Source organism: Oryctolagus cuniculus, chromosome 20 (assembly GCF_051225735.1).
Source record: "Oryctolagus cuniculus isolate XC-2025 breed Fujian yellow rabbit chromosome 20, ASM5122573v1, whole genome shotgun sequence".
Taxonomy (NCBI): domain Eukaryota; kingdom Metazoa; phylum Chordata; class Mammalia; order Lagomorpha; family Leporidae; genus Oryctolagus; species Oryctolagus cuniculus.
The window spans coordinates 25,181,768-25,198,210 of record NC_142886.1 but is presented as its reverse complement, the minus strand read 5'-3'; the positions used below and the strand labels follow the sequence as shown (position 1 = coordinate 25,198,210).

The 16,443-nt window shown below is 60.3% G+C and overlaps 1 protein-coding gene across 3 annotated transcripts in view; it reads left to right on the top strand.

Moving 5' to 3' along the window:
* Positions 1 to 16,443, top strand: part of LTBP2 (latent transforming growth factor beta binding protein 2) — an 86,450-nt gene that overhangs the window by 12,770 nt on the left and 57,237 nt on the right. For 2 of the 3 annotated variants that reach the window (XM_089322370.1, XM_008272051.5), the window contains exon 3: positions 6,602 to 6,848. In XM_089322370.1, the coding sequence (XP_089178496.1) occupies positions 6,602 to 6,848 (247 nt within the window). Of the gene's footprint in view, positions 1 to 6,601; positions 6,849 to 13,882; positions 13,924 to 16,443 lie in introns of those variants that run through there. The other variant, XM_089322371.1, reaches the window with a different exon arrangement.

Genomic DNA, 16,443 nt, shown 5'->3' with positions numbered 1-16,443 from the left:
TGTCTACTGTCCTCGGTCGCGAGTAGCCGCTGAGTGTACCATCAGGGGAAGCTGGTCTGAGGTCACATGGTTGGAACGCAGGGCTCTGTGCGACCCCATGCATCTCCGTGCGTCCTCCTTGGCCTCTACTGCATCCTCAGTGGGGCTGGGGCCCCCTGCCCTCCTGACTTGCCCAGGGCCTGGGCGAGGAGCAGGTGCTGCGCAGAGGGGTGGGTGGCTCATGTCAGATGCAGAGCTATCTTCCACACCCTTCCCTGGGACACAGCTCCCGGGGCTCATCCCTCACGGTGGCTGTCCCAGGTCCCCAACTCGTCCTCTCTCTCACCTACAGCAGCCCCCAAAGCCCTGTCCTCTCCCTGAGGAGGAGCTGGGGATGGACAGGCGACTCTTCTCCAGCTTTGGGGCAGCTGCTGGGGACACACTCGGGCCTCAGCCTGGGACCACAGGCCATGGCCAGAGGTCCCCCAGCTCACGCCTTCTGGAGCCGGTGGGAATCAGGGCTGCTCCCTGCCCCAGCCCCCTGCCCCCAGCCCCCCAACTGGCCCAGCTTGGGGAGCATCTGTTAATACAATGAGTAGGGCGGTCCAGGCTGAGGGGCTGGGGGCCAAGGTCTGACTCACGCCTCCCCTTCCTCCCCTCCGGCCGCCAAACGGTAGAGGCCCACTTGGCCTTCCAGACAGTGTCTGCAGTGCGCGCGCGGGGCCAGGAACAGCATCTTACTCTCATTAGAAGCTTTTATGTGAACACAACTGCTATTTTGGAGCCGGGCACTTGGCCGGCTCAGAGCCCCAGCGCTGTCTCCAGCCGTCCCGAGCTGCATCCCCAACCCTGCGCAGCTGTGGTGGGAGCAGGGCGAGGCCCCCACGGACAGGCCGAGGCCTTGGCTGGATCCCAGGGCAGCAGGCAGACAGGGGTCCCTTGTCAGTGTCCCCTTCCTGTGCCAGGCCAAGGCCAAGGTAGTGGAGAAGTAGTGTAGGGCCCCAGCTGGGCCTCCCAGCAAGCAAGCTCCGGGGGCAAAGTGAGGGCTGCAGGTGGGGGTCTCGAGTGGGATGCTCAGGGAGGGGCCGGGGTAAATACTGGGTAAGGGAGGGCCCTGGGCTACAGGAGGGGTTGGGTGGCCCAGTGTCCTGGTGGGCTGCGGAGCTTCCGGTGTGGGAGGCAGGACCCGTCGTCTGGCCCCATCCTCTGGCCAGGAGCTGGGGTTCAGGTCTCAGACGAGAGGCCCTGGAGCTGAAGTCTTGGAGGAAGGCGGAGTCCCTGGGCCTCCTCCAGGGCCCTGGAGGGAGCAGGTGTCTCTGGGGCACAGGAGAGAAGATGACAAGCGTCCCGCCTGGGGGTGGGGGCTGTACTGTTGCCTGGAATATAGACTTCACTGTACAGTGAGTTCTTTTTTTTTTTTTTTTTGAAGATATATTTATTTATTTGAAAAACAGAGTTACAGAGAGAGAGAGAGAGAGAGAGAGAAAGAGAGGTTTTCCATCTGCTGGTTTACTTCCCAAATTGCTGCAACGGCCAGAGCTGAATCAATCCAAAGCCAGGAGCCAGGAGCTTCTTCCAGGTCTCTCACACAGGTGCAGGGCCCCAAGCACTTGACCATTTTCCACTGCTTTCCCAGACCATAGCAGAGAGCTAGATAGAAAGTGGAGCATCTGGGACTCGAACCGATACACATATGGGATGCCGGCACTGCAGGTGACGGCTTCACCCACTACGCCAGAGCACCGGCCCTGCAAGTTCTTACTTATCCATCAACTAGCCATGAGCTGAGCGGACCAGGCTTTTCCCTGGGGAAGAAGGCCCGGCTGAATGGTTCTAAGGCTATCCTGTCTCTAGGGATTCAGTGGGGTTTTGTTGCTATTGTACTAGAACTTTCTGTGATGATGAAAACATCTCTCTTCCGGTCCAGTAAGCCACAGTGAGCTGCTGAGCCCTTGCTGTGTGGCTGGTGAGACTGAGGAACTGAATTTTAAATTTAACTTTAATTGGATTAAGTTTAAGTGGCTATATATAGCTTGTGGCTACAGTATGAGAAGGTATAGGCGCGCCTAGCTTCAGGGTACAGAGTCCTCTCACACCCAGGATGCCTGCTGAGACCCACGCAACTCTTTAAGAGAGGAATGACCAGCCCGCTCGACGGGTGAGGCGGCTGAGGTGCCACGTGCCCAGGGTCACCGAGCTCGGTCCCGGCCGACGCCAACCCCATGTTCTTTCCGTTGCAAGTGGCTGATGCACCAGAGATGCTGGACAGATGAAGGGGGCAGCCAGCACAGTGAGAGCTGCTTCTGGAGCCTCTCCCAGGCCTGCCCATTCCCAGGTTGGTCTTCTCCCAAGACCAGGGTATTTGTGTGGAAAATCGGAGGAAGCCTGCCCGGCTGTTGTGTGAAGGCAGAGGGGGCACAGCCGGGCGGGGGAACAATGCCTTCCATTTCTGGCTTTCAAGGCACTTCCAGGAGTTTCCTTTTATTGCCCTGCCTGCTGGCAGCCGGCTCCCTCCGCAGCGAGACCTTGGACGCATCCGATGTTCAGTGAGGAAGAGAGTGCCAGGGAGGGGTGGCGAAGAAAGGGTTCTGGAAGAGCCCAAGTTATGAATGGCTAAAGGCTGGCGCCGGCGGGCGGGCACGGGGAGGCTGGGCAGCCGTGTGGCTTCCAGGCATCCGAGGGCACTGTCCCCCGCAACCGCTGCCCTCGGCCCCCAAGGAGTCCCCGGAGCCGCGGAACACACGGAACGCACGCTAGGCTGATTTCTCTGCACTCCGAGGGGCCCATGGGCGGGAAGGAGCTCCAGGGGCAAAGCTCGAAGACTGCCTAGCCCACCCAGGCTGGCGATTTCCGCTCTCTGATCCCTGCAGCCCCGGGGCTGCCCCTCCTGCTACCCCCAGCATTTCCTCCTTGGCTTTGCGCGACAGTCCCTGCCACCGGCGAATCTGAGATGCTGAATTTCCCTCGGGACACTTGGGTCTTGAAATCTCTGCTCATTTGACCTGGGAATGTTCTGGTCCAGGGTTCTTTACACAAAGAGCCACTTCCTGCCAGAGGGTCGCTGGATGATACAGTCTCCCAGGTTTCTTAGGTGCCAGCCGGTGGCTGGCTCTTCATTTTTCCAAGTGAGGATGTTAAGGGAGGAAAAGCAACAACGAGCAAAAAAAAAGGAAACTGTTTTCCACCACTTTTAATTGAAAATTTTAACATCGAAAACATAGGAAAGAAATCATCTCAAAACAAAAAGTGCTCTTTAAATAAATGGGACAAAAATAGCATTACAAACACGCACACACAGAGAAAACTGTATTCATTTTCCTTGTTTTCTGGCAGACCAGCAGAAACTAACAGAATGTTCCTTCCATAGGCAGACACTTGGAGCCACCCCTGTGGGCCATTAGGGGAGAGAGAAGGGGAGGGGAGGACAGGGGAGTTGAGTTTATGTTCCAGTCCCATAGTGTGTGCACTCAGCCCAAAACAAAGCACTTTATTTATTTATTTTAACAGATTCCTATTTATTTATTTCAAAAGGTGTAGTTACAGAGAGAAAGAGTGAGAAACAGAGAGGGAAAGAGAGAGAGAGAAAGTGTTCTATTTACTCCCCAAATGGCTGCAACAGCTGGGGCTGGGCCAGGCTGAAGCCAGCAGGAGCCTCAACTCTCCCATGTGGATACAGGAGCCCAAGCACTGGGGCCATCTCCCGGGGGAGCTGGATTGGAAGTGCAGCAGCCGGGACTCGAACCCCTGGTGCTCACACGGGGATGCACGTGTCCCAGACGGCAGCACAACTGCGGTCTAACCCACTGCAGCACAACACCGGCCCCAGAACAAAGCACTTTAGCACTGCAGAGAGGGAGCCATGACGGCTGCTCCATCTTGCTAAAACCTGTGAAAACCACCCCAGAGACATGGAAGCGGCGTTGGTAAGAGCAGGTTCAAAACCTCCGACTGCTGAAGCTTGTGGGGGCCCTTGCCCAGCACGTGGGGCGTCGCTACCGTCTCCGAAATGGCCACACTGTGTGGGGGGGGATGTCTCCTCCAGCGGTGTCTCCCACCAATGCGTAGGCTGGCTTTGAGGCTGTTGAGGTTTTACCTGTGCTACTCTAGACAGCCACAGGACAGCGTGTCCTGCCCCTGACCGCTCGCTGCTCATGCGCTGTCGCTGTACTCAGCAACGTTTCACGCAGGCCCCAAGTTGCTGCTCTGTGCGAGGCTTTGCTGAGCCAGAGGGAGGCCGAGCTTCCTCCACCCAGGGCCCTGCCTTGGCCGTGTTTCACTCCCTGCACCCAGTGCAACCCAGAGAAGGTGCTCGTGAAGTGTTTGCATAAGGCGTTCGCGAATGAGGCAGATGCAGAATTCAGCGAGGCACAGATAGACGCCAGTGTCTCAGCGGGTCCCTAGGGTGGAAGGTCTGATTGTTAAATCCAGGGCGGAGGGCCGGCGGTCGCTGCAGCGGCGGAGGCACCTGCCTGCTTGTCGGCGAGCCTGGGCTTCGGTCCTGGCTCCTCTGCTTCCGATCCAGCTGCCTGCTGCTGCACGCGCCGGGAGGCAGCAGCGACGCTGGCTCGGGCCCCTGGGCCCCTGCCACCCACACAGGAGACCTGGATGAAGTTCTAGGCTCCTGGCATCTTTGGGGTTCAGGAGGGGAAGGATGGAAGCTGGGTTTTTTGCCAAAGGCTGGCTTTGGGGCACAGACCCCCCTCAGAGGTGGGAGCTGCGTGAGCCTCTGGGTATCTGTGCCAGGTTTGGGGTCTTTGTCACCAAGGAGGGTGGGAATCCACCTAGGCCTCCCTTTCTGCTTCTCTCCAGAAACAAGAACCAAGCACATCTTCTCCCTCCCCCTCCCCCCCGACCCCATGTGTTCACTGGCCCTGCTGTGCGTGCTGGGTTGGCAATCTGATAGTGACAGCAGTGGGGCCTGGCAGGTGGTTGGACCGGGGCTAAGTCTGCTTGGCAGATGGAGTGGAGACCAGGTGATAACCCCAGACCTATCACTGTGGTTCCCTGCTCCCCTGGAAGCCTGGACACCTCCAGGAAGGGGTGCTGAGGCGTTGAGGATAATGCCTGGCCTTGGAAATCCAGCCGATGGCCAGTGCCCTGCAGGGAGGCCTTATTTCCCCACACTCTGCTGAATAGGTAGGCAGGCCCTCAGGTGCCCTGAGTGTGCCCAGTGCCCAATCTGTTCATCCTTTGTGTCTCGGCCAGCATCACCTCCTCTAGGAAGCCTGCCCTGACTTCTCCCTGCCTCAGCCTGCGTTAGAGGCTCCGATTGACCCAGTCCTTGTCCCAGAGTCTGTGCGTCCTGCTCTCTGTGCCAGGCAGGATGCAGGCTCTGTCGCGGGCTCACAGCTAGTGAATGCACGAGCTTGCGTTCATCCTCTCTTAACCTCTGAAAGCACTGGGTGGGCTCCAGAGGAGTCTGGGGTCCTGGGATACCAATCCCTAGGCCCACCTGGCACAAACCGTTTCCCAGGGAGTGTCTGGTGGCTGACCTGAAGCCAGCTTAGATCCTGAAGGTACTGGGAAGCCACCGACGGCCTCTGAGAGCCGGAGGGGACCCAGGCCAGGTGGAATCGGGGGAGATGTATCCAGCCTGTGGTTTGGGTTTGAGCTCAGAGAGGAGAGTTGAGGGTGCGAACCCGCAGGCACCTGCTCATGGCGTTTGTGCCTGGCGTTTTCACAGGTGCACCTGGAGCAACCGAGGCGACGAGGTCTGCGTGTCTGTCCCTGCTCCCTAGCTTGTGGCCGCAGACCCCAGCCCCCGGGTCCCTCAGGCTGCCTCGGAGCTAACCATGCTCTTCCCGCCTGCAGAGTTTTGTGCTGGCCTGGGCCGCCGCCTGGGAGGCCCTGCCTGGATCTTCCGGGCCCAGCCCCTTTGAGCCCCTCTCATCCCACCTCTCGGAGAGGTACCCTGACCACCCTTTGCCCCCTGAAAAGCCCCTGGGTAGGCCTGGAGCACCTGCCCAACCCTACATGGTGCTCCTGAGGACCTTCTACTTGTTGCTGTCCCTCATGGGCCTGCAAGCCCCATGCGGGCAAGGACTTTGTCCCAAGTGCCCAGCACCCAAAAACTGTGGAATGATGAGTGATGGGTGGATGCGACATTGGGTTTGGGAGGATCCAGTATGAGCAAGACCACGCACTCAGGGGTGCGAACGTGTTCCCCCGGGGCAGGGCCCCTGTCCCAGCGCGAGACCTGGTGTGCGACCGCCTTGGCCACTGAGCAGAGGCTGTGGCTCTGCACTTCTCCAGCTGACGAAGGGTGGTGAAGAGGGAAGCCGTGGGCTGGGGGCTGCTACACTGTCCTGGCTTGGAGGAGAGAGGCCAATTTCAACCACACCTGTCCCCAGGCTGGACTCCATCCAGGTCTCCGGTGTGGGTATCAGGGGCCCAAGCACATGACCCATCATCAGCACCTGCTACCTCCCAGCAGGAAGCTAAGTGGGAAGACGAGCAGCCAGGACTCAAACCCAGGACCTCTGCTGAATATGGGATGTGGGTGTCCCAAGTGGTGGCGTCACCAAAGGTGCACAGCCGGGAGGCCCTTCCCACAGGATGTCGCCCAGTGCTGCCCAGTGGCCCCGGCCGCGGCCCTTACCCCTCTCCCTCCCTCTATCCTCAGCCGTGTGCCAGCCACCGTGCCAGAACCGGGGCTCCTGCAGCCGGCCCCAGCTCTGCGTCTGCCGCTCGGGCTTCCGCGGAGCCCGCTGCGAGGAGGTCATTCCCGAGGAAGAGTTCGACCCACAGAACTCCCGGCCTGCACCGCGGCGCTCCGCCGAGGGCGCCCCGAACCTGCGCAGGAGCAGCGCACCCAGAGAACAGCCGGAGGCCAGAGCCCAGCTGCTGGCACGGCAGCTGCCACCAGCCAGGTGAGTCCCCTCTCTGGAGGGGCTTCTTCCTGGGAGTGCTTGGTGTAGCCCTTGATGGAGAAGGTGGAGTTGTCCTTGGCTCTTCCTGCCTGCCTGGCCAGGGCTGTGAACTGCGAGCAGGCATGGGGTGGGGGTGGAGAGTCAGGTAGTGGGGTGGCGGGGCGCCCTTGGCCAGGATGGGGGTGAACTGGAAGTGGGCATGTCCCTGGGGTCAGGTCTCTTGCTTTGGTTCCTGGCTTTGTCACTTCCTAGGTGGATGACCTGGGCCAAGTTACTTTCTATCAGTCAGGTGGGGGTGATGCTAATGCGTGCATGGTGGCCTTATGATAAGGATTACTGTGGGGTGCCCGTGACAGCTCTCTATGGTGTCAGCTTCCGCCCCCTGCCCTCTGCTGCTGCCCGCGGCCTCTGCGATGTCGGGAGACCCCTGTGCCAGAAAAAGCCCCTTCTGTTCCCTCACCACCCACTGGAAGGAGCGTGTGGGAGCAGAAAGTCGAATAAACAGCAGCGAGGGGACGCGGCCGGGCAGGCTTCCCTGGCCTGCTCGCTGGCCAATCTGGCCAGACTTCCTCGAGCTCAGGACAGGAAATCTGAACTTTGCAAAGCGGTCCGTTTTTTTAGGGGGCTGTGTTTTGCTTTGGGTTTTTCACGTTAGTTTTTCCATTCGCTGCCTCCTTAGGAAGCTCTCTCTGAAATGTTGCAACCCCGTCTTGCTGAACTAAGGGGAAAAAGGATTTGCCCTGTCAGAGGCCAGGGGAGCCGGGCAGGAGGCGACCTCGCAGGTCGGGCCCCCGGCAGGGAGGGTCAGGAGCGGCCGGCTGAGTTCTCAGGAGCGAGAGCAGAAGAGGCTGCAGGTGTCCAGTGGCTCTGAGAGCAGGCGGGGCTGGGCAGACCAGGGTCTCGGGGGAGTGGGCTTCCAGGACCTCAAAGGCAGCTGGAAGCAGCAAAGCCCAAAGCTGGCTTCAGGTTGAGGCCCAGGGAACCAGAAGAGCCAAGCCCAGAAGGCAAGGCCTGTGTGCAGAGCCCAGGGGCTGGGTGTGCCACCCAGAGGCCTGGGATTGGCTGTGAGCAGGTGGGCAGGGCTGGCGCCTTATTCTGATTGGTCCTGGCTGTGGGCGGGCCTGATGTGAAGGCACCTGGAGGAATGCTGGAGGCGCCAGCCAGGGGCGAGGTGGGCTCAGAGTCCTTCCTGCTGGGCTTGAGGGACTCACCCGTCTGTCAGGTGCTGATCCCAGTGTGTGCACGCTGCTGCTGCCGGCTCGCTCTGGCCCTCTCATTTGCCCTGCCCTGCCTCATCTTTCAGCCCATCTCCCTCCTCCCGGTCCTCAAGGCCTGGCCCTGCTTCTCCCAGCTCCCTTCCTGCCCCCTGCCTCATCATGGCTACACAGCTCTTTGAGCCCCTGCAGCCCTTACTGGCGCTGCACCTGCAGATCCATGGGCGGGGGAGGGGGAGGCCTGCGCCCCGAAAGGCAGAGACATCACTTGCTCTCAGAGCTTCCCCACAGCTTAGCTCAAAGAAGGGCCCAATTCCTACCGGATCTCCAACACTTGGTCCAAACCACAAAGCTAGGCTAGCAAAAGGGCCCGCTTGGCACTGAACGCTCGCCCTGCACCTGGGGCTGCTCATGGGGCGAGAGGGGTGAGCCCCCCCTCCGGGCAGGGGTGGTCTCTTCATTTGCTCCCTCACCCAGGAGCTCCCTGGGAGCCGACACCCTGCACGCGTCTGCGCGCCTGGCACACCAGAGGTGCCCGGTCGATGTGAGTTGGGTGGATCACAGTGAGCACGGGCACCGTGGGCCTCCAGCCCTCAGGGAAGGTGTTCTGTGCACCAAGACCCTGGGGGAGATCTCGGCCCCCCGCTGGGGCTGTCCCCTTCGCCTGTCACAGGCTCCCAGCCCAGGGGCTGCTGTGATGGTCTTAATGAGCTGCCACCCACAGGCCGGCCCAGTCCCTCTCTGCCCCCGGGGCCTCGGTGCCATGATTCTGGGAAACGCGAGCGCCCTGCTGTCGGCCCAGCTGTATTTTGCTTTGGGAGGCCAAATCCCACTTGCCTGGTGGTGTCAGACATTTCCTGTGAGCCTGGCCAGCTTTCCCAGGCAGCCGCTGGCCTCTCTCCTGATAGCAACTTGGACAGGCCCTGTGTGTCCAGAGGGCCCAATGTGGCCTAGTGCTCAGGGCATTCTCAGAGTGGGGGGGGGGGTGTAAAATGCAGGGAGACCCTGTGCGATTGAGGATCAGCAGAGGCCCCTCGGGCAGAGGCCGGGACACGCGTGTCCCCGACATGGACAGAGGGAGGGTCCAGCAGAACGCCCGACAGAGCGCCAGATGCAGACGGATGCCTTCCAGCTGCCGCCGGGGAGTCTCCCTGAGCCGCAGCCCAGGCTTCTGCCCCAAGGCTGGGCAGAGCGCCTTGCCCTGCCTGGGGAGCCAGGGGCCACGGGGAGGGACCTCAGAGATGGGGCAGCGGCTGATTCTAAGAACCTGGAACCCACAGGCTTTGGGAAACAGTGGTTCAGGCCGGGACGAGGGGGCACAGAGTAGAGAGAACCTTGCAGGGTGTGTGTATGTCTGTGTCTGCGTGTCTGTGTGTGCATGCACGCACGTGTGCAGAGCCCACAGCCAGCCTCGGGGGAGGAGCAGCTTTGGCTGACCTGGGGGCTGGCTGCTCCCCCAGACCTCTTGTTACCCACTCTCTGGGAGACCGGGTTTTGGGGACGCATTAGGCTGGGAGGGACCTCCGCTAGGTTTGCTGCTTCTGCATGTTCTGAGGATCTGGAAATTGAGCCCCGGGGACACTGCTCAGGCTCAGTCAAGGCGTGGACAGGGGCCTGGAGGACAGCCCTGAGCCGGACAGGGGAGGGGAGGGGCGTGTCTGTGACAGGCCCCGCAGGATCTCCACTGAAGGGGCTGGGGGCTCCTTCCCCAACTGCACCCCTCCCTCCGTCTCTGCTGGCCAGCCCCTCTCTGCCCACCCCACCTGTCCTCATGCTGTCCACACGCTCCTTGGCTGCTATAAGGAAACCCCACCAGAGACGCAGGTGCAGGCAAGCGCGGTTTATTGTCAGCCAGGGCCTCTGGCAGGCTGCGCTCCCGGAGGCCCGGGGCAGAGTGTGTCCCTGCTCCCTGGGGTGGCTGGCAGAGCTCAGGTCCTTGCAGCTGTGGGGCTGCAGCCCCGGCCTCCCCTGGCTATCAGCTGAGATGCTTCCTGGCCTCTAGAAGCCCCCCCACCCCCACCCCTTGGCTTGTGCCACCTTCCTGCACCTGTCCGCGGTCTCAGTCTCCCCTCCGCCTCACTCTTTGCTGGGTCTCCCCTGGGGCTCTCCTGACGCCCTCTCCCACTTTCAAGGGCCCCTGGGATGACACTGGGCCCACCTGGTTAACCCAAGACTATCCCTCTATTGTTTAAAAAGAATTGATTTCTTTATTTGAAAGCAGAGCGTCAGAAAGAGTAGGGGGACAGAGAGACAGACAGAGACCTTCCGTCAGCTGGTTCACTCCCCAAACAACTACAATGGCCAGGGCTGGGCCAGGAGCCTGCAGCTCCATCTTGGTGTCCCGCATGGGTGCAGGGGCCCAAGCACTTGAGCCATCTTCCACTGCCTTCCCAGGCCCATTAGCAGGAAGTTGGATTGGAAGTGGAGCAGCCGGGACTCCAACCGGTGCTCACGTGGGACGCTGGCATTGCAGATGGCTTAACCCTCTGCAATCACAACACCAGCCCCCCGCCCCCCTATATTAAGGTCAAAGGATGCCGCGAATATTTCCCAGAAATGGGGATGGGTTACCCGGGTACTAGGGGGCTGGCAGCTGGGAGCCACACTCCGTATGGCGAATCAGCTTGGTGCCTTGTCTTGTCTTCTTCCCCCAGCACCAGCAGTCAGGGGCTGGGTGTAGGGGGAGGTGGGACAAGGCTCCCCGTGGGGCTGCGTGGACGGGTCTCCTGGTGATGCTGTGAGCCCTGACTGGCAGGGAGGAGGCCCTGCGGCGCTGGTGTAGGGGAGGCAGACTGGTTCCTGGGCGCCCTGCGGATGGAGGGCTGGTTGTTGGAGGAGGGGATGAGTGGGGGTGCCAGGGCTTTGGTGCCCTCAGGAGTCAGCCACGCAAGCCGCTTCAGCCCCGGAATCCCAGTTCCTTTGACTCTGACATGGGCCAGTTCACGCCCATCTTGGAGGGGGTGTGGGAGAATTCAGAACCCTGCGGGTGGAGCCATGAGTGGGTGCCTGGCAGGCACTAGGTCCAGTGCCGGCAAATCTCATCAGCTACCTGCCCCGTTCCGTGGCCCATCAGTGTGGGGCACCCCATCTGCTAGGATGGGCTTTCCTCCACTCTGCTGACCAGGCTTATAGACGGGCAAACTGAGGCAAGGCGAAGGTTGGCAGCTGGGGTGCGGGCCCATCGTGGGGACCCGAGAGACGCTGACTCTGGGTCAGCGGGAAGCTTGCCCCGGCCCTCTGAGCCTGGCTCCCGCTCCAGCCCCGCCCCCGCCCCCCACCCCCGACCCCGTGGCTCCCTCCCGGGCTCCAGCGTGCCCTGGGAGCCTTCCTTCCACTCACTCCTTTGAGCCACGTGAATCCTGTTTGTCCTCCTTCCTCGTCAGAATGCTGCGCCCCTCAGACCCAAGACCACTGTCCCATTCCCGCGGGACATGACAGGGGTCCACCTTACAGAGGAGACCCTGGGAAAGCCCCCTGCCCGCCCTGGGCCAGAGGGGAGAGCATGTATCTGCCCTGAGGTCAAGAGCGACGGCGTCCGGTTGTGCCCTGTCCCGTCCCTGGTGCCAACAGGTGCCGATTCCCCACTTTGCCCCTCTCCAAGGTCACGTCCAGGCCAGGCCAGCCTTTCCTGGAGGAAGACCTCAGCTGTCGCTTTTTCCTGACCTGAGTCCTGACCTTACCTCCTGAGGTTTTCTGGAACTCACCAATACCTCGACCTTGAGAACACGATTCCCGGTAGACTGGGCAGCGGGAGGCCCCACGTCGCTTCCTCACCGTGCGATATTGTGAGGATGCCCTTGGACCAACGTGTGAGAAGGAAAGCTCGCTCTGCGGACCGCAGCATGCCTTGCAGATGCTTGGGGGTTTCTTGGCTGTCCTGACAGCAGGCTGGAGTGTTTGCTGACGCCTCGCGTATGTCTATGGGCCGTTTTTTGGAGTAAGCTTCTCCAGTGGGTCCTCGTCAAATGTCTCTGTATCCTTAGGGTTAACCTTCGCCGCTGGACACAACACCGGGGGTGTCCTTCACATCAGAGCCTGTTACAAGCATCCGGGGAGTTGCACAGTGCACTACTTGTGCAGCTGTCCCAGGTGACCCTGGACCTGGCCTCGTCCCAGGATTGGGATGGCTCCCATGTTCACATGATTGGATATCGTCAGCCCTCAACTTGAGAGTCCTTTCATCTGGTTTACTTTTGATTTTCCATTCCCTAACGTAGCGTATAATGTGATGATTTATTCTGTTTGTTTTCCCCCTGCTACTGAGAGCTCCGGGGCGGGGATCTGTGTTGTGTTCACTGACACATCCCAGGCTCCCAGAACAGCGCCCAGCAGGTAGCTGGCTCCCGGGAAACAAGGATCCAGCGAGTGGACATTCCTTCCCCACGCATCTTCCGCTGCTGCCTGGGGCAGGGCTGGTCTGAGCCCACTCTGAGCTGACCTTCAGCCGGCCCCCAGCTCTCCTCACCGGGGGTTGGGGCTTCAGAAGCCGGAGGCTCTGAGGGGAGGAGTCGTGGGTGGGTGCTCGCTGCAGGCCCCCAGCCAGAGGAGTGACAAAGGTTTTATTTTCCCAAGCCCGCAGCTGCAGGCGCCCTAGTACCGCTCTGTAAGGAGCGCAGAGACCTTGGCCTCTGCCGCCCAGGCCTCTCGCAAGGCATGGGTTCCGGAAGTGCAGTGGGGCTGCATCAGGGTTTCCAGAGGGTTCTTTGGCACTCGGCCCGGCCAGCCCCAAGCACATCCCTGCCTGTTAGGGACTGCTGGGCGTGGCCGGGCGGGTCAGAAGCACTCTGTTCCAGCCAGGCGGGGGAGGGAGGCAGCCAGTTCGGCCCTGGACCTGTCAGCTGCTGGACACAGTGCTGGGGCTTGTCCTTCACACTGCCGTCTCTGTGATAGGCATCCTGAGAGTTGTGCAGTACACAGCGTGCGCAACCGTACGTGGTGACCCTAGATCTGGCTTCTTTGTTAGAGAGACAGAGGGAGAGAGAGGTATCTTCCATTTCTTCCACAAAGCATGTGGCTTCAAGGGAATCCTTTCTAGTTGGATTTAGCTACTGAGGTTCCTTCTAGGGCCCTCTGAAAGAGGGTGGACATCTGGCTTTGTGCTATTGATGTGCATCTCCAAAGCCACGCACATACCTGAGACCCAAGGCGTTCAGTCCCTGGGCGGGGCCGAGGCTGGCCTGAGGGTGAGCTTGTATGTAAAATCCCTGTTCTGGACAGAGCGTGAAATGTGGCTCTGCTTTGACCCTGGACCTTGGGGCCCCAGCAGAGACTGCAAGGGGGGTGGGGGCTGGGTACCTCCTTCCTCCTCATGCAGCCGCTGTGGGGCGGGGCTGGGGCTGGGTGCAGAGCTCAGGTCTCTCAGAGCTCAGAGCAGCACTGGCAGATGGGGCGGGGGGCGGGGCAGGGACAGCAGACTGAGGGGGTGGCAGGCTCGGGGGCCACTGGGGCTGCTTCCTGCTCCCCATTCCTAGTGGAACCTGACAGCAGACATCCAGGCCGAGGCAGCCACCACAGCGCTGATGAAGGCCCCACCTGCTCCCTCTCCGAGTCTCCCTCTCTGTCCGTGGGATTAATTGCATCCACAACGTTCTGACTTCGCCATCCCCTCCTGTCACAGTCCCCACGTCACAGTTCCCCCGGCTCGAGGCAGGCAGGAAGTGGGTGTTGCACAATGTCTCAGGGCTGAATTGGGCACAGATGTTGTATCCAGCGAGTGGAGTGCAGGTGGGGTGGGCTGGCGGGCTGCACCTGCCACGGTGGGCAGAGGGGCTGGGAGATCCCCAGTGCTCGCCACAGTGCTGTCAGAGGTGTGTTTGGACCGGAGCCCCAGGGTGGATGTCAGCCAGGACGGTTACGGAGCGGTGGGTAGGGTGCAATTAGGGGTGTAGCTGAATGAGGCATTGGGCTGAGGTTTTAACCTTGAGGTTGCGGTTGGGCTGGGTTGGGGTTACGCTCCAGGGAGGACTGTGGGTGTGTGGGGCCTGGTGTGGTTGCCGGGTGCATCTGCTGTTTGGGGGCCCTTTCCTGAGTGGGCCGGCACTTTGCAGGCTTGGGGGGGATTTCATCCTTGGGACACTCCGGCCGAAGTGAGAGCCTGGCTCGGGAGCCACCCAGCCCGCCCTTTCATCCGGTTCTGCTGCTCTCCGGCCATTGGAGGCCGTGTGAGCTCTTTCAGTGTAAAATGATGCTGACGTTAATACCGGCCCCACAGGGCTGTGGTCAGTGTGGTCAGGAAAGTGGCTACAGGGCTGAGTCACATACTTATGTGCTCAATGCTCGATAAGAAGACTTATTTGAAAGAGAGACAGACATACAGAGACCAAGACAGAGAGAGATCTTCCACCTGCTGGCTCACGCCCCAGATGCCTGCAGCCAGGCACCAGGAACTCCAGCTGTCTCCCACACGGGTGGCAAGCACTCGAGCTGCCTCCCAGGGTGTGCATTCGCAGGAAGCTGGATTGGAAGCCGAGCCTTACCTTGACCCCAGGCGTTCTGATGTAAGAGATGGGCATCTTCCTGTCCGAGTACTAACCACGCCCAACCCGGCTTAGCTTAGAATGTCAGGCGCGTTCAGGGTGGTATGGCTGTAGACGAGGCAGGCAGCATCCTCAGTGGCAAACCTTAACCTTAACCTTAACCTCTGCACCAAATGCAGGGTGGCCTGATAGCTGATATTCTTCTTGTCTGGATCAGAGCTCCAGCAGGGAGGAGCTGTCACACTTGGTGGGCATGGATGAATAAAGGGTCCGTCTACCAGGGCTTGAACAGGGCGAGAGGCAAACAACACAGGGGGCGGAGCATGCCTGGGGGAGCCTCCAGGACCAAGGAGCAAGGGACCAGGGGTTCCTGAACCCAGAGCTGCCACAGCCCCAGGACACGGCCACTGACAGGGCTGTGGGCTCTGGCAGAGGAACCGGCCCTGCCCACCTGTTTGGGGAGGGTGGTCCCTCTGCTCACCTCTTGCTGGGGCTCCCTGTCGGCTGAACCAGACCGAGGGCAGTGGGGGGAGGAGCCTCCCAGGGCCCAGAACGGGCTGGAGAGGGCCGGCCAGGGTCCCAGGAGCAAGTGGAAGGTCTCTGGCACGTTCTGCAGCCCTCAGCGCCCCTGTGAGCAGGGTAGAAACCAGGGGCAGGGGGAGGGCAATCCAAGCTCTCCTCTGTCCCAGCCGAGAGTCTGTGTTCCCAGGCACTGTGCCGTCAGCCCCAGAGCAGGTAAGCAAGGCCAAGTGTGGGGGCGTGCAGCTGGCGGGCACTGCGCAGGGCCTGGCAGCCAAGGCAGAGACGCGGAACGAGAGCCTGGGGCAGCCTCGCTCCCAGCCACATGGGGGAGGCCAGGGAGCCTCGTGAAAGTGGCTGTGGGTGCGGTTTCCAGCATCCGGCCTCGGAAGAACAGGAGCAGCACGCGGCTCGGGCTTGCGCTGTCCTCGGAGCCCTGGACTGACTTAAGCCCTTTAGGATTTTTGTTCGAAAGGAAGAGAGAAGGAGAGATGAGGCAAGGAGGGAGTGGATGGACAGCCCAGGGTCTCTTTCAGGCTGCTCTTTGCAGAACCGTGATGCTCAGTGAGTCCCTCTCTCTATATATATGGGAAAGAGAGAGAGAGAGACAGAGAGACAGAGAGAGAGAGAGAGAGACAGAGGCAGGATGTGGGTGGGAAGCTGTGGCATGAGCTTGCCCTGAAAGTCCTCGTGGAGATTTTGCAGACCCTGTGAAATCCCCTTTTGAGCTCAGATACACATCGGGTTTGCCCCTTGTCCTGGCTCCGGGTCCGATGGGTTTTCCAGGTGCTCCATCTGTACATTTGTCATCAGCGGCTCTGAACGACCCCGGTGACAATCCCTTTAGCAAAGCAAAGCGGTATCCTGAGAACAGTAATAAAAAGAGCGGCTATGAAATGGACACGTGTTTCCACTTGGGGAGCGAACTGGATCAGTGCCCCCGCCTGCCCCCACCCCCGACCTCCCCCCAGGCACGGCACACGCAGCCCACCTCTGCAGGGATGGCTAAAGGGGGAGGTTGAAGCCTTGCAGGGTAATCTTCCAGACAACGATTAGAAAGGGAAAACGGATGAAGTTCAAAGTCATCTGATGACCGTGGTGTAAGGCGGCGGCCCTCGGGTCCCAGCAGGGTGCGGCTGTGTCCGTCCATTGCTCTATCTGCAGATGACATAGTGAAAATTACTAAATGATTTGCAATCATCAAAGGAGAAAACACACGGCTCCTTTGTCAGCCGCATAGCTGTGGTTTGGTACCCGTGATTCACTGTGGAAGTGAGTGGCTCTAACAGGCATTCTCTCGAGTTTTTTTTTTTTTTCCCCTCTCGTCTTTTTCTTCTTATTTCTCCTAAAAAAATATTTGTGAAAGGTCTAAAATTCGAGGAAGTG